We start from the raw sequence: 27,984 nt of genomic DNA on the forward strand, positions 1-27,984 counted from the left end.
ATAGATCATAGTAATTTTTATTAATGGATAGATTATGTAGGGTGTTTTGATACTAAAAAAGTAAAAATAAATTATAGCTGTTACTTATATTTTTATACCTTTATTACTCACTCAATTAAATAATATAATATAATGTTTTTGACTAAAAGGGTATTATAATATTAAATGGATCCATCAATAAGACAATAAATGATCTAATGACTAATTCTAATATATTTCTTGTTCTAAAATTCTATAGTTTAAGCCATGGTTTAAACATCGTTAATTCCTATGCACATTAGTACATTACGTCACGAAAGGTTAAAAACCGCGAAGATTAATTTAACTACCTAGTTTCCTACATAGGTAAGGGTAACCTATATACATTATATTATATTTGCTATAATAATAATATGTAACTATACACATTATGAATAATTTATATCATATCACAATTTCTCAAGAATCTATACAAAATATGAATTGTTTATTTTTTATTAAAGTTCATTATAATAAATATATAATATGACCTCCCACTAAAGATAAGATAGTACGAATCTGCAGTTGCCTGTTGACGAGTAACGAACTCGTCTTATCTATATTCTATATCTATACCTACCTGAAACCTACTACATACCTAGTCTATTAATTATTACATATTGTAAACATGTTAAATGTTAATTGTTTTATTAGAATTAATATTATATAGGTTTTTATATTCATAATCATGTAAGTAATGGAGTTTATTATACCTATAGGTAGTTAACTGAAAAAAGTGATAAATTAATATTTACCATTTTACCAATCTTATGTATACTATCAAAAAGGTACATTAATTTAATACGTATTTGAATTACATTTTTTATATATATATATTTATTTTTCTATAAAGATGCATTTAAGGTTGAGTATACTATATAATTAATATAAATTTATATGTCCAAATAATTATTTTAGTAAAGGTTTAATATTTGTATATTATTACAGTGTGAGAAATATTCATAATGGGCCAACAAAACGTATTTCTAAACTTTTGATAGCTAATCGAGGAGAAATAGCTTGTCGTATTATTAGAACAGCACGTCGTTTGCAAATCGAAACTGTTGCTGTTTACAGTGATGTTGACAGAAATTCAATGCATGTGGCTATGGTATAAGAATAATTGTTTTATAAATTTATTTAATAATAAAATTATTATATATGAACATACTTAAAAATGTGTTTTAAAGGCCGATCAAGCAGTACATGTTGGTCCAGCTCAAAGCGCACACAGTTACTTGCTTAAAGACCGTATTATTAATGCTGCAATTAAAACAAATAGCCAAGCCATACATCCCGGCTATGGTTTCCTATCAGAAAACACTTCATTTGCTCAATATTGTCAAAGTAACAACATAATATTCATTGGTCCTCCGCCTAATGCTATTGAAAGTATGGGAATCAAAAGGTAAATATTCATTGGAATTTAAATATTATTATCATCTAAAAATAAATATTTTAAACAATGGTAGTAAATCAAAAGAAATAATGTCTGAAGCTGGTGTGCCAGTAGTTGAAGGATATCATGGTAAAGATCAAAATTCCGATTTTCTTCAACACCAGGCTAATAAAATTGGTTACCCTGTTATGATCAAAGCCATTAAAGGTGGAGGGGGTAAAGTAAGATTAAATTTTCAAATTGCTATATTTATTATTGCTTTTGTAAAATAAAATATTTATATTAGAATTTTTATATCATTAGGGCATGAAAATTGTTTCCAAAGAATCTGAATTTTTTGAAAATCTTATGTCAGCAAAAAGAGAATCATTAAGTTCATTTGGTGATGATTCAGTCTTGATTGAAAAATATATTCAACAGCCCAGACACGTTGAAGTACAGGTGTTTGCTGACCAGCATAAAAATTGTGTCTATTTGTTTGAACGAGACTGTAGTATACAAAGACGTCATCAAAAAGTCATGGAAGAAGCACCTGCTGTAAGATTCTTCAAGTAATTTTAAACATTGGTTAGTTATTAAATTTTAATAAATATAATAATTTATAGCCCAGATTAAGTGAGAGTCTAAGACAGCATCTTGGAGAAACTGCAGTCCGTGCAGCAAAAGCTGTTGGGTATGAAGGTGCTGGTACTGTGGAATTCATATTTGACAATGCAACCAATAAGTTTTATTTTATGGAAATGAACACTAGATTACAAGTAGAACATCCTATTACTGAGATGATCACTGGGGTGGATTTAGTAGAATGGCAAATTAAAGTACTTTAAATTAATTCAGTCATGAATGTGAATCTAAAAAAAAATAACCAGTGGTATTGCAGGTAGCTGAAGGAGAACAATTGCCTTTAAAACAAAATGAAATCAAATTTCAAGGACACTCGGTTCAAGCTCGTATTTATGCTGAAGACCCCTATAATAATTTCTTACCTGCTGCTGGGAATTTACAATATTTAGACTATCCTACTGTGTCTGATGATGTGCGTGTAGAAACCGGAGTACAACAGGGAGATGATGTCTCTGTGCATTACGATCCTATGATTGCAAAATTAGTAGTGTGGAGTGAAACTCGATCAGGTGCATTTGCTAAGCTGAAAAACAACTTGGCAGCGTTTAATGTAAGAAATATTATTATTTTCTACATTATCAAATATTTTAATATAAGTAATGATTGTAGATTGCAGGTTTATCGACAAATGTTCAGTTTTTAATGTCTTTGTGCGCACATCCTGAACTTTTAAAAGGTAATGTTCACACAGGGTTTATAGAACAACATAAAAATGATCTTCTATCAAGAAATCTACCTAATCCTGAATTGATTTCTCAGGTAAATATTATTTATATATTTTCTATTGCCTAATTGTATTATTTATTATGATAAACTAATTTTGTTTTATTGTTTTAGGCAGTGATTGCTTTAATATTGTATAATGAAAATAAAACTATTAGTACAAATATTAATACCAATGATCCATATTCCCCTTTTGCTACTCAAACTGGCTTCCGAGTGAATCACAGCTATATACAAAAAATTAAACTCAAACACAACCTTTGTGGAGGTAAAACATATACAAATTACAGTTTATGATTGTATAATTAGGTATTGCATAATACTATTGATTTTAATTTCAGAGCTATATGATGTTAAAATTGAGTACTGTGGAGTTGGATCTAGTGACAGTAAATTTAATATATGTTTCAAAAATAAAGATACTGAAATTGAATCAAATGTTAGAGGTAGTTTAGATACATCATCGTCCAATAAATTCCATTTAACATGTGTAGTGGACGGTACAATGTATAGATCCAATATTGCATTTATAGAAAACTCAGTACACTTATTTAATAAGGTATTGTCAACACTTATTTTAAAATAGTAAAATACTAATTTAAAATAGATATAAAAGTTATGTATATATATTTCTATGTTTAGGATGGTGAAAATGAATTTACTGTTATTTTACCTTTTGATGAAAAATCAATTAATAGTAACGAACAAGACACAGAAAGCAATGAAACTATTTTAGCTCCCACCCAAGCTACATTGGAAAGAGTAAATGTGAATGTTGGTGATAATGTTTGTGTTGGTGATCCAATAGTGGTTTTAACAGCCATGAAAATGGAAGTAAGTAAAATGAAATATATTTATTTGTAGTTTTTAATTTATCATAAAAATTATTTCAGTATGTAGTTAAAGCTCAAATTGAAGGAAAAATAGAGAAAATTTTACGTAAAGAAGGCGACAGTGTCAGAAAAGGAGAACTGTTGATAAAAATTACACCAATCAATTGATTTGTAATACATTGTTATACGTTTTTATAAAAAATAAAATATTTAATTTTATAGTTATTTTAAATTTCATTTAACACCATAGACAAATCACATATTAAACATTATACTATAATTTCTATGATCATGTAGCTTTGTAGTTTGAATTAGGCGTATGACTTGTATGAAAATAAGTTTAAAATGTGATTTAATTTATCAAGTTACATTGGTAGTAAACTAAAATATGTTACATTAGAAACTGAGACTCTAAAATAAAATTGAATAGCGATAAAATGGTTTAATAATAATTATGACTTATGAACTTATGAATATAATAATCTAAAGTTTATTGCATTATCATGTTTTTTTTTAAATACAATAATAAAAGTTAAGGCAGGTCATAACTTGTTGTAAACTAATGTAATTATAATTCACTATATACTTTAACAAATTATCCATATTTGAGATTTAAAACCTATAATTGCTAACTATTTTATTATGTTATTTTTAAAAATGTTTTTATTAAACTTAAATCTCAGTATACAGGCCATCTGTATTCTGTAATATAGGTAGGTACTTATGTATGAAACAGATAATTTAGTGAAACTGATCTTGACTCTGGAGTATTTTAAATACATTTTAAGACATTAAATATAACCTAATAAATCATATTTTTTAATTTTAGGATTATTAAATTAGTTTGAAATATAAATAAAAATCAACAAGAATTGTTTATTTTCTTAAAGTGATTAAATTATCATTACATTATTAATGTGCATAATCTGCATGATGTTAACATAACTATTCACTATTATTGTAATTTGTAAACATGTTTACATGTCCATCAAACAATATTGAACAAAGTTACTAAACAAAATAATGTCGATTAAGCAAATAAACATTAAACTCATTAAAGTTTCTTTCAACTAATCATGGCTGAGGGGAAAAAATATAAAATATGTAACTACTTGAAATTATACTGTATCTATGTACAACAGTGCTAGTACCAGTAGTACTTAGTGTTACTATTTTCTAAAATATTGATTATTAATTAATAATATTATCGGGGGTGGCTTGTTATAGAATACTAGAATACTAATGCCCTGAAAAGGGGGGGGAGAAATGTTTTAAGTTGAATAGGTTTAATCATAATTCATAATAGAAGATTCAAGTAAAAAAATAAGTGTATTTATATCATAAATTGTAAATGTTAATGAAAAATTTCACTACAGAAGAAACCTAAAAATATTACATTAGTCCTAGCAAATTTAGTTGTAGTGTGGGTGAATTATTTTGAAACTTGCTTCTTAAGTTGTGATGACTCAAGCCACCTCTGAATATTATTATGTTGTATAGTTCTATTATAGTATTATTATATTATTATTTTTCTATTATTATATTATTATTAGTTTTATTATTATTGTATTATGTTCTATAAGCACAGTCTATACTCTATAGTAAGCTTAAAATGCTTAAATGAACCCGCGCGCAATTATCACTATCGACACTATCACGGAAACAAGACCAACGTAGGTGTTTATCAGTTGAAAAAACGTGCTAATCTTAAGCAATTTATTATCAGATAACAGTGCACATTTTTTACTTCTGTAGTTCTGTATCTGTTGAACATTTTAATTTTAAATTTAAGTCCTTGTTCTGAATGTCAAGCCCGAATCGAAACGTCCGGTGTTATTGCACTACACTCAATTCGCAACAGTTTTTCACAATTTAATTATCGTTGACACAAAAGTTAGGATGGGAAAAGTACGTAGATACAAGAAGAAATTAGCCAAAGCCGCAGAAGGGACGACGAATGACGGCGATGGAAATGAACAAACAAATTATTTGTCATTGGCCGAAGAGCTAATGAAAATGAAAAAAGACGACGACAAGATGAGCGTCTGTTCCGTGATGAAAAGTGTCAAATCTTGTGGTGGCGGTGAATCTTTGAAATTAAAAAAAGATGCAAAGCGGTGCTTAAAACATGCATTCCTTATAAAAAGTTTGTTATTCAACATTTGAATTATACATATTTTAATTTATTGAAGATAATTACTTTGTTTCTTTTTTTTTATTATTAGAGCTTGGAGTGACACAGAAAAAATTAAAAAAGATGAAGAAAAAGTCTAATAATGACGATGACAGCGACGATGACGATAATGACGATAATGACGATGATGTTGAAATGAGCAATCAAAAAGTACTAGATTGGCCTGTAGGAAACACAAATAATAGCGATACAAAAATTGCTCCTGTTAAGAAACATAGAAAAGGATTCCAAAAAAAACAAAACGCCCAATTGTAAATAACATTAGTGCATAATATTTAATCACTTTGACTTAATCTGTGTAATAAATTTTCAGAGCTAAAGACTTGACGTTGTTTTCCAAAAAAATTAAAAAGCAAATGAAGCACCCTGACCAAAGTATCTTCAAAACATAAATAATTAATTTTTTCAACTAGGTACATTTTTAATATTTGTATTAAAATTTAAAATATATTTTTAGTTTATAAAATGTTGTTTGGTTATAATTGTTTTTTACCTAATACACTTAATTTATTAACAAGAATTTGTTAAATACTACTAACTAACTGTTAACAACCTTAAAAATGTTAGATGATATGCAAGTATTAATTTCATATTAATTGGAGAAGGTATTGTTACTCAGATTTCAAAATGTAATGCATTGACACAAATATAATTATTACTAAAATATAAATTTGAAAAAATGTTATCTCTTAACATATTTAGATGCTGAAAGAAGTGATGAATGTAATGATTTTATAAAGTGTGTTTTATTTGTGTGTACAAATCAATATCTTTTGTACCTACTACCTGTACACATTTTATAGTAAAAAAAAATACTTAACTTCTTAACTTTGAGGGTAATTTCTGACAATCAACTGGATGTCTGGATCTGTAGTTGATTCTTTAGAGATCAACAATAAAAAAAAATGCCTAATAGATATATTTTTTAAATAATGAGAAAAAAATCAAAAAATAGGTAAGTGAGTACTGCGGTTCTGATGTACATTTTAGGTGTTGAGTGGCCGAAAGTGGGTCACTAGTATTTACAAAAATATGTTATGAGATTTTAAGTTATATAAGTTTATTTAATATGGAATAAAAATATATTATTACTAATAATGTAATAAATGCAATAGGTATTTAATGTTTTCGGAAAAATGTATATCAACCATTTAAATACTAAAAGTAAAATAAATCACTAAAATAACTAGGTATACCAAAAAAAAACATTATCATAGGTGATATAGGCTGATGGACCGTTTCTACTCAGAATCGTACAATAATATATATTTTTGCCATATATTATATACATTTATATAATTAAAATATAATAACATCTTTCTGTAAATACCGTAAAATAGTGAAGATTAGTATAACATATTTAAATATTTTATAGTTTTTTTTTATAAGTATGTGTAGTTCTAATTTTAATAAAATTCGTAAAGTTAACGAAAGTTTTCAAATTATTTTAAATAATGTTTAATTTTTACAATTTAATTCAAAGTTTCTCATAAATTAGGTTCATACTGACGTCAAAGAATCTAAATAACATGCTACTATATGTAAGCACTTTATTTTTACAGACAAGGTAGGTATTTGAATTTCAATTTAGGGTGAAATTAGATATTTAAACAAAGTATTAATAAAGTATAAGGTATAACAGTTTTAGTTACTTTGTGGTAATTCAAAAATATTAATCAATGACATTTGAAACTTTTAACGTATATTATTATATTTTTTACATATAACGTGAAAATTGTGACAAATGACTACCTTAAGAGGATGTCAGCGTAGTATTTGTTAATTTGTTATCTCTCTATTCTCTCTCAGAACCCACGCTCAACATAGCAAATTTTACGTTCTCAATAATAACTATAATAACCATATTAATTTAACAAATTAGAATGAAACGACCTCTTATAAAATTTAAAGTTAAGAACATTGACCCTGTAAAAATAATATGCCACTGATTATCCAGGACACTTGATCAAATCCTGCGGAACGTAACATAATAATAGATTACTATATAGGTAGGTATATTGACTATTTAATAAAAGTCGGTATGTATTAAATACCTATAGTTACCTACCAATTTTTTGTAAGTTTTTATTTTTTACATAATAGCTGTAGTCAGAGGCGTCTTAAGGTAAATTATATGGGGGAAGTGTTTGATGTAATTTCAAATTATATTAGCTTTAAAGATTACAGATATATTTTACAGATGCAGTAAAATATAGTAGATACCTACAATTTAAAAATAAAAAAGTGGGCAAGTGGGTATCGCTCTGCTGTATAGTAGTGATGGAGAGTAGGTCACTATAATGGATGTGTTAAATTTGAATGTAACGACTGATATCATTGTATACGAAAAACGATTCTGAACGGAGATGATTTGTCAGTAAATGTTAATTAGCAGGATATATCATATATTATTACCTATATTTAAATTGTAATATATCGTTATTTTACGCGATTTCGTAAAAAATTAAATTTCTTAAGCTCATAAAATTTTTTCTTTATCGACGCTAGAATTTTCTTTTACAATTACTTAAAGGAAAACTTATGGATAACCTTGTATTGGATTTTTGAACCTTAAGTATAAATCACAAAAATTTTATGAATTTTCAACTTCAAAATTCCTTGCAAATTTTCGCGATTTTGATATATTTCGTAAATATTTGAACTTTAAATGCTTATAAACAAAAATTGTGACTAACGATTTTTGATTTTTTTTCACTACGATAAGTTCAACTTATAATAAACCTTGTATTAAATTTTAAAGATTTTTTGGATAGCCAAATTTTTTTTATCGGCATTTTAAGAAAAAAAACTTAAAAAAGTCAAAAATTTCAATTGTCTATAAATAGCTTAAAAAAATTCTAAATATTTAGAAAATTTAATAGTAAATAGATAACGCTAATATAAACATTTGGTGAAAATTTCAAGTATTTACAATGATTCGTTTTTGAGTTACAGCAAAATCAAAAAATCGATTTTGTCAAAAAGTGGTTATGCGTAAAAATTCCCGTTTTTCCGTAATTTTTTCAGGGTTTTTCCCGACGCTTTTGAAAACTATTGGAAATTACTTTTGACCCCCAAAGTACCAACTAGATGAATTTTCCTTTTCAAAGAGGGGCAGAAGTCAAAAATCGAAGCATTATTACTTCTCCAAAAAGTGATGACAGACACAAAAAAAAAACACACATCATTGTAAAATGAATACATTCATCACTCCGTTCAGAATCGAAAATAATATTAGTAATAATAATAGAAAAAAAATGTATTTATTTATTTTTGATTAGTAAAAATTAGTAATAGTAATAATTGACATGATTTATCAATTTTAAAAATTTGTACTAAAGAATTATGGATATTTTGTAAAACAAAAACAGAACATCACACGACTTATTATGGAGGCCTCCTCGCCACCCCGAGGGGACGCGCCTGGATGTCGTTATTATACATTTGATTGGTATTAACTCAACAATATGTAAATAGAATAATATTATGTATTTTATTCAGTTAAGTATAAATTATTATTAATATATATCTTATAACAAGTGATATTATATCTAGGCATATAATAGATATAATATTATATAAGCCCAGAAAGTTTACAATAAGAGTATACCTACTCATTCGTCGTCACATACAAGTTGTCAACAATAAAATAAAATGGTGTTGGTATACCGTATACAGAATATTATTGAGTAGGCTTATTTTTGTTATCTGTATGTAAATATCACATTGGCATAAAAAGAAAAGTATGGACTAAGTATACAATATATTTAAAATATTGAAAAAGTGTACTATATAAGTAATAACATAATATTATAATCGTTTATAATAAAAAATATAATAATACATAATATAGTACTGTTTGATTAGTTTGTATATAATAATAATTATAAATAAAAAATGTTATATGGCATTCCTTTAACAATATCATAAGTTCATAATATATTATGTATAGGTTGGACGCAGCGGGTTGTATTATAGTTATAGGTATATACAATGTAAATTTTTTTTATATTTATGTAGGTATATACTCGCACATAACAGGAAAACGTAAACTCGGCCCTAATGCAAAAAAAATTGATTGTAAGGTCGGTACCGATAATTTATTTTCCACCACAACGACGTTTAATTACCACGACTCGTATCAATCTGCTGGTAACAATTACCAGCGTAATAATTGACGTGCGTAATTTTAAACAAAGCCCCAAAAATTGCTGGAAATCATGGGAAGACAAAAAAAACCGCGACAACGGCGGGGATTTACGGATTATTGAAGACGTTCGATTTAAAAAATACGTAAAATAACTTTTTGTTATTATAACTTATTGATATCAGTACCTAATAATATTATTGATCTATCTCATTTTCATCGATCATTTTAAACATGTAATGAAAACGGATAAAACTTTTTTTATTAGATATAACGAGAATTGTTCGTTTGCCGTATATTCTGTACAGTGTGATGTCGATAATATTATACTATAAATGACTCTCAACACACACACAAAAAAAAACTTTTGCTTCCGGTCATTACTGCTTTTCAATAATATCATAGCAATAATAATGTTATTAGCATAGTTAAACGATAAAAAAAAAACTAGTCTCGGTCTCCACGTCCAAATCGTACCAGACAGAGATACCCGGGGTAATCGGTGCCGACTGTCGAGCTTACAAATTATGATAATAACGTTGACCTTTTTACAATTTGCAATAATAATTATTGCCGAGCCGAATTTACAATACTGCCCGTACAATAACAATATTGTCATGTATAGGTACGTATATTATGTTATAACAGTATGTATAATTTACCTATATTATTAATTATTATGTGCTTGTAAATTATAAGTACATATTATCATAATATTATTGTAACACTACTCTTAATATATTATTATCGTATTGCACGATAATTTATTGTTATTATACGCGTCGTCGTCGTGTTAGTATATCGCGGATAAGAGTCGTTCGCTGTATGTATTTTATTGTATTTTATCATATTACATATGATTTACGACGGTGCAAATATTATGGACGTCCAAGAAGAAACGTAGTATATACCTGCTAAATATTATCATAATATATTATTACGATAACGGACGCAGCAACGACTATACTATAAATACGATGTTGTTGTTGTTGTTACGAGGAGAAAAAAGGACGTGGGCGGGTGGTGTGGGTGAACCGCCGTCATTTGATTTTACACGCGTTGTCCAGATATTTGTGCAGACTCGCGGCGATCGCCTGTTTGTCGCGACCGCTGCTGGCACTGCGGTTGAAGTACTTTTGCTGATGCTGCTGCTGCTGCTGCTGCTGATTCTTAGCGCGGACGCCGCCACCGGCGGGGCTGTAGCTTCCGTTGGTGGCCGGCTGGCCGTACTTGCTCAGGCCCCGGAAGTATTCCCGGCGCAGGTCCGCGGCCGTCTTGGGCTTGACGGGCGGCGTCGCGGCCATCACCGTGAGCGTGATGGACGAGTCGTTGACGGATATCTCGTCGCAGCTGTAACTCGAATCGAAGTTGCTGCCGCGGCCGGTCGGCGTGTCCGGTTTTGCGTCCTCCGCTTTGGCGGCGGCGGCGGCGATCTTGTACGACAGTTCCGACGACGGCGAGTTTTTCACGCTGCCCGACGACTTCCGGCCGCCGTTCATGCGGGGCAGTGAGTTGTATCCGGACGAACCGCTCGACGGGTACGCCTTCTTGGTCGTGGCCGGCGTCTTGTCCGAATGGCAACCGCCGCAACCGTCCACTGTGCTGCTGCAGGCCACCGACGACGGGCCCGCCGTCACGGTTCGCGATTTCCTCGGCAACGTCGCGCTCCTAGTCAACCTCGCGGTCGGCCACTGTTGTTTCGATTGGTCTTCGTCCTGTGATCAAAATTTTACATATTTTAACTCGTTGGTATATTATTGTATTTAAAATTTACTATATTTATCGTGGCGGCCTATACTCACTATAGCCTCACTCTTCGTTTATAATATTATATACCATATAATAAGACGCGATGTACACCTATTTGACGTAAGACACCCACGATTTCAAAAACTATTAACGTCGTCAAAAAACACTATTAAAGAAAAATAATAAAATATGTTTTACTATTTTTATCTTTATAGTCTATATTAAACTTATTACTCTTCCACGTATTATGGACAACGTGCATTTTTATTTCCTCGTTCCAAAGTACAATATTTTTTTATAATACTTCGACGTGTGACTTATGAATTACAAATATTTAAAGTTTAGATGAACGGTTGTAAGCTAGAACTGTTATATTATAATGACTATAACTTGTAACTAATATATGACGAGTGTCTTGCGTTAAATAGATTACCCCATTTATGCATTATGGAATACTAAACATACCGTCAAAAGCGTATAGTTTTCTGCATGTCACTGCGTCAGTGACATTCGAATTTTAAATGAATTAATACTCGCAAGACACCCTGTATATATGTATCCTAAGACAGTGCGCCGTTTTTTTTGAATTTTGATACATTAATTGTATGTTGTAATATTCCGCTGTGTGTTGCCTGTGTTTATATAGGCATACGCCATTGTACATTTGTTCCAACGTCACTACTCACTATATATATATATATATATATATATATATATATATATATACATATTATTGTATATTACATATATATTTATGACGTACTATATGTCACTGTTTAACAGGTAAAACTTTAAATGTGGAATGACTTGCATGCCATAAAAAAATATATTATTACATCCAAGAACACGGCCTCTCCCTCTGACAATTCTTAGCACTGACACAACAAAACCTAATGGCACTGCCTATCTACCTATCTACTCTGCGATGATATTCTAATCGTATAAAATAATAACGGGAATACTATTCGTATTATTCGGTTTTTATTTTACTCGCCGTTCTAAATGTTATTAAATTTGAAGACTATATATTCTTATTAATTGCCAACATAATAATATTATTTAGTAAACTAGTAAACTAGTTATACGCCTTGTCCTAGTGATACACTCATACAATATATATAATATATATGTGAAATTCTAAATAGACAGCTACAATAATTATGAGTTATGACGTTTATAAATTATAACATTAATAATATCGAAAATGTCTTTGGACTGTGTATACTGTATAATGATTGCTTACACTTCTCCGATCTTTACCGGATCAGTATTTAATATGATGTGACTTTTGATTTTTATCAACAAATAAAAATCATAATATATATATTATATATATATACATAGTATACGATAATGTTTACGTTCATTATGCGCCCGATGACAATTACTGCCTATTAGAAATGATTAAACACTTTCACGGAAAACTACTGGAGTTTCGGTTATGAAAGTTGCTAAAATGGGATTAGTATAGATAGTAGAAGTCTAATGTCAATAAATCGTGACTGGTATTTTAAGCAGCGAATGAATCAACAATTCAATGATGCCGAAATCGTCCAACCCTGCCATACAATTAATCATAATTGTATACTCATTATTGAACGCCTTATTAAAGATAATTATATTATTATTATTCATTCATGACTTCATGAGTAGATAGCTATAGATATATACAGGGTGTAACAGGTAGAACTGACTTTTGGAATAACTTTTGTTCTAATTAATATATTAATATTTTCATTTTTTTTTTGTAATTTATCATTAAGAAACTCTAGCGTTACATGTATAATTTAATTTTTTTATGTTTATTTTTTAGTACTGAAAATAAAAAAATTAAAATAGCCAATTTGTGAATCTGATTATAAGTACAATTTTAATGGTAAAAATATTTTTCTAAGTCAAGTAGTTTATTTTTTAGAAATTTTTTTGAAATATCAATATTTTTTGATTAAATTAATTTGGAACGTAATAATTTTTTTAAAAATATGATTTTTGAGAATTTTCTGACATATGTTTAACTCGTTTAAGTAGCATAATTTTTTTTTTTTTTTTATCAAGTCTATTTGTTACACCTTGTATATAAGTATATTTTTTCAATTTAATTTTAACCTTTATGGATTAATATTTGATATAATTACGTAAAAACATTTTAATATACATATGCATAATATAGAAAAAGTCGTTTCGAGATTGTAACAATTATTTTAACGACGACCTATTTCCCAACTGTTATGGGTTTGTTGTAAGTTGTTTATAATATTATATTTTAGACTATTTCACACTATAATATAAAATAATATACTCATAAAGTCATAAATACAAAATAAATTATTATATTATTTAGTTTTAGATAGATTTACCGTGAACATAAAATAATGTATACTAGAATATTTTATTTAACATATTGTGCATATACCTATAAGTAGGTATATAATATATATATCATTATATTATATAATAAAATATGTGATATAAGCATATAAAACTGGAATTACTGGATCTAAGAAACTAGAAATGCCTAAGTATCGAGTAATAAGTGTGGAGGCTAGTCTTAGTGGTCTTATATGAACGCCGTCAAAGGTTGTTAAATCTCGGATGGGTGACTAATGGGAATTTACGACAACGAACAAAAAACGAATTATTTTTACGTACCTACCTGCCTACTCATATATTATTATTATAAGAATATTGTTTGGTTATTACTTAGTTATAGCTTAAACATTTATATATATGTGTAGGGTGCCATTGACATGTCATTGAACCAAACATAAACAAATAAAATACCTACCTACCTATACTTATAAAAATGGTATAATTGCGCGTGATATTCGGCATAAACTAACTGAAATTTTAATGTGTGTCTTGTAACGGTTACTGCAGTGCATGATGTAATTAATATAATTACGACGTTATTGGGGCTACTCTGAGGCTTAGATTCATATTATATAATTAAATATAGTTGTCAAATACGCACAAAAAATCATAGATTTTGACTCGTTTATCTTGACAGTATCGTTACCGTATTACTTAAGCTATTATATAGATCCTATTATTCATTATACATACGCAATATTAATATTGAATGATTAATTGGATTTTTTTTTAAATAACACATTTCATATTTGCATGTTATAATATATGACATGACGTTTCAAATTTTCAAAAACAAATGATCAGTAGCTGGAAAAGACCCAACTATTGTATAACAGCTTAAATATGTTTCAACATCAAGAAGTTTTGCCTTCTGGGTCATATTATCATTTTAAACGAAACAAATTTTAGAGATTATGTGACGATAATATTATAAAAAAAAAAGCAAATCATTATTATTATATATTTATATTATAGCTTAAAAGATTCATTAAAATTGATACGAAAATTACATTATTGGTCGTAATAAAAATTATATTACTCGTACATGATGCATATGTTTTTGGTGTAATTTGATTTCGCCCGGTGAAAAATAAATATACATAAATTAATATTACGCACGGTGTAATATATATGTATATATATAAACAAAAATATTATACAATTTTCGTGATCAAAAACAAAATTTATGAATGAGCCACCTTGCTACAGTAATCTATTGTGATGGAAAAAATAAGAAGCTTAAAACACCCTTCAATAATTTCATTGAATCTATTTATATAACTTTTATTAAAATCAGACTAGTAATTTCTGATTTCTGAGATTAGCCGTTAGTAGAAAAAACTCATTTCACGTTTATATAATATATGTATAGCAGATATAGTATATTATATCCACTGGATATTATTCAGTATAATTATTATGATGTTCATATTTCGTATAAAGTACATGCAAGTACTAATAAACAATACTACTTATCTAAAAATATATGGAAAAGAATCTAAATAACATTATAATGCGATTGACTACCTAGCTAGTACCTACCTACGAATATTATAATCTATATAACATAATATCAAAAATAAAAATACGACATCAATGTGATGTATATTTTAGTTTACGATATTTTAAGTCATTCGGATTAATAATGACGGTTTTTAAGACAAGCCAACTTATAATAAATATTATATTACATTACTATATATTATTATACTTATTTATAGCATAGTTACCTTCTCCGTTTGAGTAGAGATCGAGTGTTGTGGTTGTACACTCTTGTTGAACCATTCGTCCGGAGGGAACTGAGTGGCACAACAGTAGTTGTTAGACTTTCGGGACTTGGAACTCGATCTGCGGCTGCCAAACAGTCTCGAAAATATACCCGGCGATTTTTCTGCGAATAACACACCAACGAATATTATATTATATACTCACTGCGCCGTATAATTATATATTATCATTATTTTTCTATGCGCACATAGTAATATTATATAGATAATTCTCATTTCTCACTATATTATTACCATAGTTATTAGTACACGATACATGCACCTGTTATTATTATATTAGCATAGTATAGAGTCATCTACGGCGAATGGAAGTACTTACTCGGCTCCGCGGACACGCCGCCGTAGGATTCTTCAGTTTTGTTTTTATTCGATATCTGTCTCATCGAACCGCTTCGCTGTAGCGTGGTCTGAAAGCGGCGGGACGACGAGCTGGTCCTGAGCGAGTTGCGTCTGCCCAGCCTCTCGCCGGATGCATCCCGCCTGGGCGACAACGTTTTATCGTCCGAATTACCTGCGCAACAGACCAAACTTCATATTATAATTTATAAAACTAACATTTATAATATTAATAGGTATATTATATTATGTAAATAATACACACGCTACTTATATATAAGTCGTAATACATTGCTGTAAGTATACGGTATACTGTATACGTCATGTCTTATATATAGGTGCATAATTTGGATAGTATAAATAGGTCATTCTTTTAAATATGAACACTTATTTTCTCGATAATAATTAACGTTTTGAAAATATTATTGTTTAAAATAATTTAAAGTGGAATATTCTTTAATAATTGAATAATTGAAAATAAATTATATTTTTTACTATTTTATGTTTAACTGTTTTATTTTAATATTTTTTTCAAATTATGGCATTCACTATTGCATGTAACGCTATAGCAGGTGTTCATGAGTTCCTTAAAATTCTAGATAAACAGTGCGTTGAGGGATGTATCTCCAATTATAGCTATTATTATATTAAATTAGTCATATAATATTATAAAAAGAATGTTCGGCGTTTTCGTTGTAAATGTACTGGAAAAGTAAAAATAAAAAACAAAAAACATCTGTTTGACCCAAATAAACTTAATGATACTAGGTTTATGAAGGCACGTAGATTTAATCGTAAGTTTGTAAGTTACAATACTCGGTAGACGATAGTAGGTAGTATAGCTCAAAGCAGAGGATCGAAGCTCTCGTAAGGATTTGACGACGAGTCGACGAATAGTTCGGTTCCTATGCTTTGTCCCGCTATTTCGCCTATATCATTATAATGTCTGTCGGCCACTGCACTAGCTCGAAGCGAAAAATTATACAGTGAAACAAACAAATGACACTATATAATAATAATATTATATGGGTTAAATTTGATTGCAGATTAATGATAGTGAGAAAAATATGTTTCTACAACGGTAATTCGTGTGTCACATATTATAAACGTATGAGTATACATATTGTATAGTTTTAAATAAAATCTAGTCCTTTCACCTGTTTAGCAACAAAAACGTCCCAATGTCGGCAGTGCCCCGTGCGTCAGATTGATATATAGTGTATGTGTGTGTGTGTGTGTGTGTGTGTGAGAGAGTAACAGCACGTTTTTCAATCTTTTTATCACGTATTAAGGGGTACTTGATGAATGTTGTTGATACGTTTGGCGTCCGAAGTTCGCCTATTTATTTTCATTTTATCAGTGCTAGACACTTATGATATTACTAATAATGTATACAGTCTCATACTCGTGGTACGTTTCCGATCGACCGGATTGTAGACGCCTATCGTCTATTTGAAATTGTTATTAAAATACGTTTAATTTAATCATAGATTTCTATTCTATATTTGAAAGACTCACATAGTCACATTCAATTTATCGTATATCAAGATTGAAAAAAGAATGATATTAATTTAAGACGTTCCAGTACACCAAAGTCACCTACTTATTTACATACACCTTAAGAATATCTGAATATGCCTATATAATATACAACACTGCAGTGATTGATAAATGCGATAAAATACAAAAAGAAAAGACGTTGATATATTTTAATAAAATCGTTATTTATCTATTATAAGGGTTCCTATTGCTTAATACTATATAGATTGGGAAATGAAATGTAGATAAACTCGTAATAATTATTCAGCATTTTAAAAATCAGATTGTGAAACTCACCGCCGGATATGATGTCTGCCAAATTGGTCTGTATGTTTTGATGAGTTTGATCACCGTCTCTTAAGGTCTCTATGTCACCGTGCACCTTCATGTACGCTTCTTCTGTAGACATCAAGAACCCTTTTTTGCTTGGGCTGTACCGGCTACTTCCTCCTAACCGCAAACTGTGTGCAGGGCTAGCGGTCGCTGAACCGACAAGTCGCTGCACCTCCGGCGTCACAACAAAGTAACCCCTGGAGGTCTGGTATATCTGTATAAAATTCCATTATATTACACTGCGCTGCCCGAACAATAATTCAGATGAAACCGGTTTATGAGGGAATTTTCTTAGAGCCGAAGATAATATGTTAAGTATATGTTATATCCCATGAAGCAATATCAGATACTATTTATTTCATTCAAGGCCGATAATGCATGAAATTAAAAATATAATTTCCTATCGATTTGCAAATTTTATATTATATAATATGTACACCTATTTGTTTTAATTTTATGTACTTAATCATAAATCACATTACTGACGAAATAAAACTGTTTTTCTTTTATCTCATTAAAACTGCAATATAATTATAGTATAATTTTTACAAAGTCACGTACGAATAAAAATTATCATTGATGATTATATTTATTATAATATATATAAATTACACGATAAACGTGTAAAATTAAATAGTATAAAATTTTAATGCTGTGACTAAAAAAAATGTAAATCGAAAGTTTAGAACCATATCGAAATGTTTTCAAGATATGGGCGTCAAATTTAATACAGGCATATTAAATCTAATTAGGTTAAAATCGGTTTTACGTGTTTTTATTAATATATTATACCTTATTATCGGACATGAGATTGACCATCGCGTCGTAGATAATGTGTTCGGCTGGCGGTTGTATGTTAGAGAAAAATATTTTTAGGGCTGAACGCACAGTGTCAATTGTGGCATTTTGGTTTGCGCTGGTCAGCTCCAGTATGACTAGGCATAGGGCTTCGGATAACGGCGTAAATTGTCCTTGGTTCAAGTCCTCCACCACGCAATCTTCAACGTCGCCTGAAACAAACAAACATACCTTTAATATGTAATATTATTATTTTAATGTGTGTATAATTCATACTTTTGACACACACACATATATATATACATATAAATGTACAAGCGTGTAAGTGTGTTGCTAATGCCTAATATGATAATATAATATATAATTATTGGGTACAAATAGTCTTACCGATTTTAGTAATAACGTAACTGTTCGGTGGCCTGAGCACATTACGACACCAGGCGCCTCTTATTACCTCCATGGAACATGGATCACCGGTGAGCAACAACACTCCCGGCGAGACGTATCCCTCGTATTTGACCACTTGCATCGCCTCCACGAGACTTCGATTCCAGACACATTTTAGATTCGACTCCAAAAAGCTCTAAAATCAAATATTTTTCGTAAAATTATTTTGAATCTATCATTCTCACACATATACCGTGGATAATAATATAATTATTCGTACATTCGTATATATTCGTGTATGTAGGTAAATGTATAATGTATAGATAGAATAAACGCAGTTAAAGAAGCTATATTTATACGCATACAATATTTAGGTATATGCACATTGCACAGTAGACAATACGTTATAATTTATAATAATAATCTGTTTAACTATTTAAGAATTCCATCGTGACACTGTAGTATTATAGAAAATAGCACGCACAATTAGACAGTAGTTGTATTTTAATGATTGTTAGTCATTACGAAAAGAATAGAAGAACAATGTAAATAATATAATAAATAATAAATGAGTAGGCATTAGAGCTGTGTAGGCACTCTATAGATATTGATTGCGCGTCCGTTAAATGAATCTCATTAAAACTGCAGAACATGTAGAATCTATATAGTATTCTATACTTGAACATATGTACCGTGTACTTATTTCATTTTTTTCTCAGAGTGGCGAATAATTTTAAGATAAAATTCAGATTCAATAATTCGTCGGTAAATATGTATTTATACGTCGCTTATAAGATGTAAATTAAGTCGTATTAAATTATCTATGTATAATGAAGCTTGACCGTATATAACGACCAATATCGATGCCTGTAAGCTATATAATATATACATGCAATCTATTGGGAACATTATTTTGTAAAGGATATTATGCATTAGTACCAAGGCGGTACTCGTTTGATCAAAAACATATTGTGTTTAATACTCTTTGTGTACCTAAATATACTGCTATAGGAAAATGGTAAACATTCGTAATTAGGTTGTACATATACTTTTAGGCATTATTATAATAATATATAGTATATGTAACATATAATATAATATCGTATGTTGATTTTTAGTCGTTTAGCGATAGAAACAATTTATGAGATGCAATAAAAAATTATTTCACATAACTCCACTACAACTATCTACGGATTTTAAAACGCAATAATAATAAAATAAAACCAAAAAGAGTGAAATATAATTATAATAATATATTCAAATGAGAAATGTTTGGATGAGAGCTGATAATGTGAATATATGTGTTGTGTATTAATACCTATAATACAAGACCAGCCGGTTATACGGCAATATACATACTGATGGTAAGAAATTGAAAACAAAAACATTTAAGAAAACTATAGTATAAATATTTACATTAATTTTTCAAATTATAAATAACATACATATATATAGTTAAATTGCGGAATACCACTAATACGATACAACGAAGGTACGTCAAAGTTTATAATGTCAAATTGTATATTATTAATTATTATTATGTGTGATATAATACCTATATATATATATTATTTTATAATTAATAAGTGTACTCGCCTGGAATATTAGGTACCCGTTGTCGTACATCCAGTACGGAGAAGTTTCCGCTTGTTGCGGAATGTACCGGACAAGCGACTGTTTCTGAAGATGGATGGCCATACATCGTTTCAATATGTAGTGGCATCTGCATCCCACAGGACTTTTGATCCTGCTACTGCTGCGAGCGCTCATCGTTCACCAACTACACCGATAACACTGATCTGTCAACAATAACGCCCCCGTTAGACATATTATTTATTATTATTACACCGTGTTGTAGCTACAGCTACGTGTAGTTTAAAACGCCGCGGTACACGGTCGTTAAAGTCTCTGCGCATAATATTATAATTTTAACAGCTATAGCTGCAATAATTGCGGTAAGACGAGGTTTACGGATAAGTTTGGCGTATCGTATAAGCGCATAAAATGTATTATACTATTATATATTATGTGTATAGCCCGTGTAGCTACATATATACATGATGTATTTATACGCACATATTAAACATATATGATCAATATATATAACTCGTGGTATATTATACGTATATATATAGATAGATAGTCAATAGAACATTTTGCCGGGAGACAAGTTTTATATACAAACTGGTTTCACATGCGAGCCGTTCCTTCGTCGTCCTGCAATATATATGTATAATATATACCCTCGTTTCCACCATTGATGCGAAATATCAAAATAAAAAAAAAACTCACGCACTCGCATATATACCTATGTGTATACGCGTATGGCTATTTATATATATATATATATATAGGTACATTTAACTTTCACATTTCGCACAAATATATTATATTATATACACATATAATACAACCGCTCGTATCGATCGTGTTTTTTCTTTTTAAATACCGCCATGATAACAACACACGCACCACGTATAGGTTTAAGCTGCATATATATACATACATTGCATATATATACCTACATACAATGTATATTATGTTATTATAAATATGTATCAATATCCAATATATAAGGTATATAAATAATATATTATCCTATCAACTCCATTAGCGCGACGCATTACGTTATTATTATTATTGTTATTATATATTATTTTAAAGAAAACAAACTACGTGTGATCTTCGACTTTCACAAATCGGGGTTTATATTACTCCGCGATGATGGGAATGCCACGGGAAACTGGATACGACGAATGCGACGATGACCGATTCTGTTGGATTCACACTATCAGCATTATTCACGTTTAGTAAGTATACCTAATAGGTACAGTAAAATTCTGTACAGTCGTGTAGCATTTTCTTGCTGAGAACACGACAACAGTTTCCGTACCTACATTTACGATATGAAATTATGAAATATATATGTATATCACGGTTACGAAAACGACTACAATGAACGTCGAAATTCTTGAAATACAAAATTTAAATTAAATATTATAATTTATATGTCTACTCGAGTCGTATATATTGTTTCTTTTACGAGCAACTCGTGCTATTATACCGACTACTGCAATGGTAGGTTAGACTATATATAGGTTTCGTATTTTTTTTTTTATAACTATATATCTATTATGGCTTTTTTATCATTATTATTATTATTTATTTACCTACCTTGTAATTATTTTTGCGGAACGCGCACATATATCCGCGATGCACGCGGTACGCGTTGTGACACAAATTTCACTTGGAAACGCATGTAGAAAAAAAATAAAAATTGTACAAACAATTTCTATATACAGGCAATGGAATAACAATCCTATAAAGGTAGATTTGTTTTCGATTCGTGGACCATAAACATTGAATTTATAAGTTGTTCCTAGCACATATTTTTCCCGCATCAGGATTTGCATCATACTACATCATATTATATTATGCATATGTCCAACCCCTCCCCTCCATTGCTAATAATATATTGTATGAATCGTACATGTATGGTCACACACGACTATGATCGTATGAATACAACGTGGAAAGTCAGATGTATCACATAAGTATACTAAAGTATCTACATATTATAACGCATAGTTATTTTATTCTGTATATTATTATTGTACTTGCATGTACCTATATTTACATTAGATTTTTATGTTATTGTAAATAAATATAATAAAATAGCTACCTATATATTATAGTTTCTGCAGTAGATATACATATATTTGTTGTTAAATGTCAAAAATAAAATAAATTCGTCAAATTCGTCAAATCAAATAATAATGAATAACCAAGAAACTTGTCATTCGGCATAGAATAATGCATTATACATACGTACTCAAAAAACGCGTAGGTATTATATCACTGTAACAGAGAACATAAAAACTGGTGCGTAATACGCATGACGAGTTTAAATTATATTCACTCGGAATAAATTATGATTAAAGTTGATAATAAGAATTTACAATTTTTATTTAATTATAGAGTTTTTTCCAACGTTTTAACATTATTGATTAATCGTTTACCTTATGATGTTTTAATTTATTATACAAATGCATAGACTCGAACAATCATATGCGAGGATCTCTGCAGACTGTATAGTCTTTAATCACCTCTCACTAGGAAATAATTATTATTATGAAACATATTAACATCACATGTACCTACTTTCAATCATCTGTATGCATTATTTATTTAAGTATTTAAGTATAATTATTTACTCTCTCTGTATCGAACACATGCTGAAAAATCCCTATCCATGTATTGTGCTCATCATATATTATTCTATAGAAAACTATTGAACGGGGGAGCGCGTCCTTTTTATGTATATAATATGTTTAGTACAGCTGTTTAAATATCATAGCGTACTTTTTATTATGATATATATGGAGGTGATCGGCGATGTTCATTTATGAAACTTTAAACCATCTGCTTGGATGCATTTAGGTCATATAGATGTGTGCTATTCATCAGGACCGCGTCTCATAATGTGCACTTTACGTCATTTTGTATTTTTTTAATGGTTCAACTGGAAACAAAAATCTGTTTCGTAACATTCACATATTATAGGTAGGCAGGTATTCTACGTTTCAATGGATTTTTTCACTTATATATGATGATAAATAAGGATTTTAAACATTCACGATTGTTACACAGGCAACGATGAGTGTGAAAAAAAACCGAGTATTTGATTTTAGGTAATAAAGCTTAACATGTACAAAACACAATAACAATAAGATATGTTAATGTTTCATAATATAATATTAGTTTTTAACCCACTGAAATTATTCACTCTCGAACAAATCATAGTATTAATATTATTATATATTTTTTTATTCGTTTTTACATATAATACGGTGTTTTAAAAAAATGTTATGTTATAAATATATCTCTAAACGTTATTAGTAAATTTTAAAGTGGAGCATATAAATATTTGTGGTACCTAGTTGAAATGTGTACCTAATATTTCATCAACAACGTAAATAACGTAAATAGGTTATCGAACACAATGTAATTATTATTACAATTTATCATGTAAAAATTTAGAAAAAAACAAAATTAATAAACAATACGCTATAGGTACTATATTACGAGAATAAATTTGAATTATTATATATTAATCATATTTGTTTTCAAATAAAAAAAGGTGAACTTTTATTTTTAAAATAAAACGTGACGGATAGGTACTTATTAACGTTGCGGTTAACGTGTCGGATAATCATATTATAATTTCGTTTGTTTACCGATTTGAATCATCGAAATTATATTTCGTCGAAGGTTTTCGGAGCCGCGTTAATGCAATAGACTAATGGGCTTTAAGTAAAAGTAATTTGTTTTTCGGCGATACACGTATATTTATATAGATTGTGTTGTTTACTTTGCGTGTTGGCTTGTGCATTTCTTGACTGAACCCGTCTATAGGTATAATATATGAGCAACATACATCTATATACCGTATACCTACGATATTAATCGTATTTAATATAATAGTGTAATAAATGTATGTTATAACTATTAAAAAATATATATTTTTTAATTTCAAACGTAAACGAGCTCAACACACGTGATGAGTATTATATACGGTACAACAATAATAATATAATATAATCCCCTCGCACGATTGCCGGTATAATAGCGTATTATATGTACAATACCACTGTACCTATATAGGTATACCGATATGTCATGTATTTTGATAACCCTCCCTCGCGCGCCCAAACTGCAGCTCGAAATAAAACCACGATTTCCAGTATATGTATAATGTATATACCTAAAATACGTCTGCGCGCGCGTTATTGTGCAGTATAGGCTTTCGGAAAAGCCACAGCTGTCAGGGGTGAACGCGTGCCGTGTATAAAAACCTCTGCAGTGTCGTGTGTGCCCGACACGGTCAGGACACGCGTGCAGGAAGAAACGCGACCCACCTCTCCCTCCCCGTTAAATATATATCGTGTATACGAAACCCTCGGAGATATCCTATTTCCTCTTTGGATGTCTGTGTCTTGTGTGTGTGTGCATGCCCGACGCAGCAGCCGCGCAATGTCATCAGTCGTCATTGCAATAATACCTGTATAATATTGTTACATGTTATATTATACACAGCAGATAAATGGTATTATATTTACGTATATGCAAACGTCGACCTTGAATTGACTGCGATAAGACTTTATTATTATGTATTGTTTTCTGTTCTGTTCGATCGAACGGCCGTGATCGGTTCGATATTATACAGTATATCGATATATAAGTATAAACACGCTATAATAATACACAGTCACAGTGAATACGCACACACACACACACACACACACACACACACACACACACTAAAATACGATTCGTGAAGCCGGATTAACGCTACACGTATGTCTTGAAAAATGCTCTTACGAAACGAACGGACCCACATATTATTACAGTACCTATATATTTATAGTTTATATTATGCTGATAAACAGCCGCATCGACCCTGGATGGACGGCCAAACATGTGTCATACGATTGGTGCGAAACTCCATTTTTGAATATCTCTCTGCGTGTGATAGATATCGTATCGGACGGATCGAAATATCCACGAACCGGTCGCAATCGTCTATACTGCAGCGTATTTAACAGACGCGCATGATATATTACATCGAATTCGATACTGTTATTGTAATAGTATGTAGACATGTAGTCATGTAGGTATAGTTAATTACATTAGAATGAGAAAAAAGTCTTTCCCTTATCCGGTGGCGTTTTCGTATGTCGTCGATGCGTTATAGTTCATGTATTTAATACATCAAATCATACGTGTCGACATAGACGTGAATAAAAAATAACCAATAGAGTTGAAGTCGTAAACAGTAAGGGTGAACTGTTCAACGTTCAGAGTTCGCCTATGAAGAGACGCACAGGACAATAATAAGCTGAACGAAAATTAATAGATTATAACCCCGAGAAGAGTTTGATATCGAAACGAAAAAAAATTAGTGCTCGGCATTACGATACAAAGCATGACTCGAGTCCAACCGCGTGCGCGGATTTAATTGGAAAAAACCTTACACCAGGTTTCGGAACAATCGTAGATTAAAATTGATTAGTTTGTTCAATTAAAACGAAATTAGATTTAGAGCATGGCTGTGTGTAATAAATCATGTTTACATAACAATCACAAATTATTTGTACATAGCTGAACTTGAGAATCTTGTGTAGTCATATACATATATATTGGCTATTATTGTACACGCGGCGGCCGCCGAACAAATTTACACACAATATAAAATAATATATACCTTTACTGTCCGAGTTGTGTAGCGCGTAAACGATAACAATGCAAAGCCTATATACCTAAGTAATAAAATATTGTACAAGTCACAGGTACATATAATATTATATCGCATTTTTTTTTTTTTTATCATCGCCGTCTCGTAAACGGAATCGAATTCGACATCGGTCCTGTAGTACGGTCCACGCGAAGAATCGGTTTACCGCACAAAAAACATAACCATTCAATTAAAGATCCGCGACGTTTTTTTTTTTTTTTTACTTTCTGTTCGTCGAGCGCGCGTTTACTCGTACACGACGCGACGGTCTGATTAGACTGATCTCGTGCCGTTTACGCGGAGCAGCTCGTAAGCACGGCGTCGGCACAATACGTATACATATATATTGTATCGTAGGTACGTGTCCGATTTGAACTACACACTCGTCGTTGTGTTTGGTCGTAACGCGAGATCCGAAGGCACTTTCATCGACGCGCAGCTCTCGACTACAGGACGCGTGGCTCACGGTTAGCCCGACACCACGACCGGACCCGTTCTGACAAAAATATTATTATGTCTGCGCTATGCCGCTGTCGTTTTTTTTAATATAGATATTCGGGAATCGGCGTGTGATGTCATTCAACGCAGCGTTATAACTCCACTAAGAAAACTACACTTTAAGAGACGATTCGGATTAATAAGGGTTTTTGTTATTATAATTTGTCTGTATATTATTCATTTTACTTCTGAAATATTGCGTATAATAAGGTATACCATAAACTCAAAATGTACGGTTTTTGAATTTTTCTTATAATTTTATAGGTAATTGTCCGATAACAGCTTTAATAAAAATCGTATAGGTATATAGTATGTATTGAAATAATTATGCTTAACTTTAAACTTTAACTAAGGCGCACTTATATAGGTAATCAGTAATCATCACTAGGACACTATCAATAATAATAATTAATAAGGTTGATAATACCTATATGAAGAGTTTTTTTTTAAGAAATTTGTGCTGAGTCGACTTTTAGATTTTCATATTTTTGCAAAATTGACGATAAATCATTATGCGCACAAAACATTTTTTTCTCACATAAACTCTAAATCTATTGTTACTACTCATTATAAAATCAATACTAAACATCACACGTAACAAACAGTTACAATAAATTAATTTAAATGTAAAAATTAAATAAATATATATTAAAAAAAACTGTAAAATCTGTCTCAAACGTTTACAAATCTAAACTCCCGTTAACACTGAACAATGGATATTTATATATGGAATACACTTGACATGTTTACTATTTTTGTAATCCACCAATCAAGCTTAGCTATATAGTGCCGTAACATAAAATAATACAACACACACGCCAGTCCATCGGGTCACTTCGTACGACGTTTACAGCGATGATTCGGTGTATATAATAATATAGACGTCACACTCGCACGACGTCAAATACGTAACTGAGCATTTCTACTCTAGTTTTTTTTTTTGTATGATACTTTA

The 27,984-nt window shown here is 30.2% G+C and overlaps 3 protein-coding genes across 6 annotated transcripts in view; 2 read left to right on the top strand and 1 right to left on the bottom strand.

Annotated features, from left to right (window-relative positions):
- Positions 1-571: 571 nt before the first annotated feature.
- Positions 572-3,822, top strand: LOC132921211 (methylcrotonoyl-CoA carboxylase subunit alpha, mitochondrial). Of its 2 annotated transcripts, none has more exons than XM_060984088.1 (12): positions 572-708; positions 967-1,129; positions 1,209-1,426; positions 1,491-1,638; positions 1,721-1,954; positions 2,023-2,235; positions 2,298-2,591; positions 2,651-2,800; positions 2,879-3,032; positions 3,106-3,323; positions 3,407-3,598; positions 3,658-3,822. In XM_060984088.1, exons 2-12 carry the CDS (start codon positions 1,115-1,117, stop codon positions 3,763-3,765), a joined length of 1,944 nt encoding a protein of 647 aa, XP_060840071.1. In that variant the 5' UTR covers positions 572-708; positions 967-1,114; the 3' UTR covers positions 3,766-3,822. The 2 variants fall into 2 exon arrangements, with proteins under 2 accessions (XP_060840071.1, XP_060840070.1); XM_060984087.1 differs by lacking the exon at positions 572-708 and adding an exon at positions 741-882.
- A 1,508-nt stretch (positions 3,823-5,330) lies between these two features.
- Positions 5,331-6,257, top strand: LOC132921212 (cation channel sperm-associated protein 2-like). Its single transcript, XM_060984089.1, has 3 exons — positions 5,331-5,743; positions 5,823-6,042; positions 6,105-6,257. Exons 1-3 carry the CDS (start codon positions 5,497-5,499, stop codon positions 6,181-6,183), a joined length of 546 nt encoding a protein of 181 aa, XP_060840072.1. The 5' UTR covers positions 5,331-5,496; the 3' UTR covers positions 6,184-6,257.
- A 3,004-nt stretch (positions 6,258-9,261) lies between these two features.
- LOC132919975 (uncharacterized) overlaps positions 9,262-27,984 on the bottom strand; it is a 44,887-nt gene continuing 26,164 nt past the window's right edge. For 2 of the 3 annotated variants that reach the window (XM_060981944.1, XM_060981945.1), the window contains exons 2-8: positions 20,834-21,036; positions 19,238-19,433; positions 18,845-19,062; positions 18,017-18,266; positions 16,164-16,355; positions 15,788-15,948; positions 9,262-11,653 (exon numbers count right to left, since the gene is read on the bottom strand). In XM_060981944.1, the coding sequence (XP_060837927.1) occupies positions 10,979-11,653; positions 15,788-15,948; positions 16,164-16,355; positions 18,017-18,266; positions 18,845-19,062; positions 19,238-19,433; positions 20,834-21,007 (1,866 nt within the window). In that variant the 5' untranslated portion in view covers positions 21,008-21,036 and the 3' untranslated portion in view covers positions 9,262-10,978. Of the gene's footprint in view, positions 11,654-15,787; positions 15,949-16,163; positions 16,356-18,016; positions 18,267-18,844; positions 19,063-19,237; positions 19,434-20,833; positions 21,037-26,501; positions 27,028-27,984 lie in introns of those variants that run through there. The other variant, XM_060981947.1, reaches the window with a different exon arrangement.

Source organism: Rhopalosiphum padi, chromosome 2 (genome assembly GCF_020882245.1).
Source record: "Rhopalosiphum padi isolate XX-2018 chromosome 2, ASM2088224v1, whole genome shotgun sequence".
NCBI lineage: Eukaryota > Metazoa > Arthropoda > Insecta > Hemiptera > Aphididae > Rhopalosiphum > Rhopalosiphum padi.

Coding starts and splice junctions, on each gene's coding strand:
- LOC132921211 (XM_060984087.1), top strand. Junction 1,427..1,490: donor GAAAGTATGGGAATCAAAAG/GTAAATATTCAT, acceptor AAACAATGGTAG/TAAATCAAAAGAAATAATGT. Junction 2,592..2,650: donor ACAACTTGGCAGCGTTTAAT/GTAAGAAATATT, acceptor TAATGATTGTAG/ATTGCAGGTTTATCGACAAA.
- LOC132921212 (XM_060984089.1), top strand. CDS start 5,497: ATGGGAAAAGTACGTAGATACAAGAAGAAATTAGCCAAAGCCGCAGAA. Junction 5,744..5,822: donor ACATGCATTCCTTATAAAAA/GTTTGTTATTCA, acceptor TTTTATTATTAG/AGCTTGGAGTGACACAGAAA. Junction 6,043..6,104: donor AAAAAACAAAACGCCCAATT/GTAAATAACATT, acceptor ATAAATTTTCAG/AGCTAAAGACTTGACGTTGT.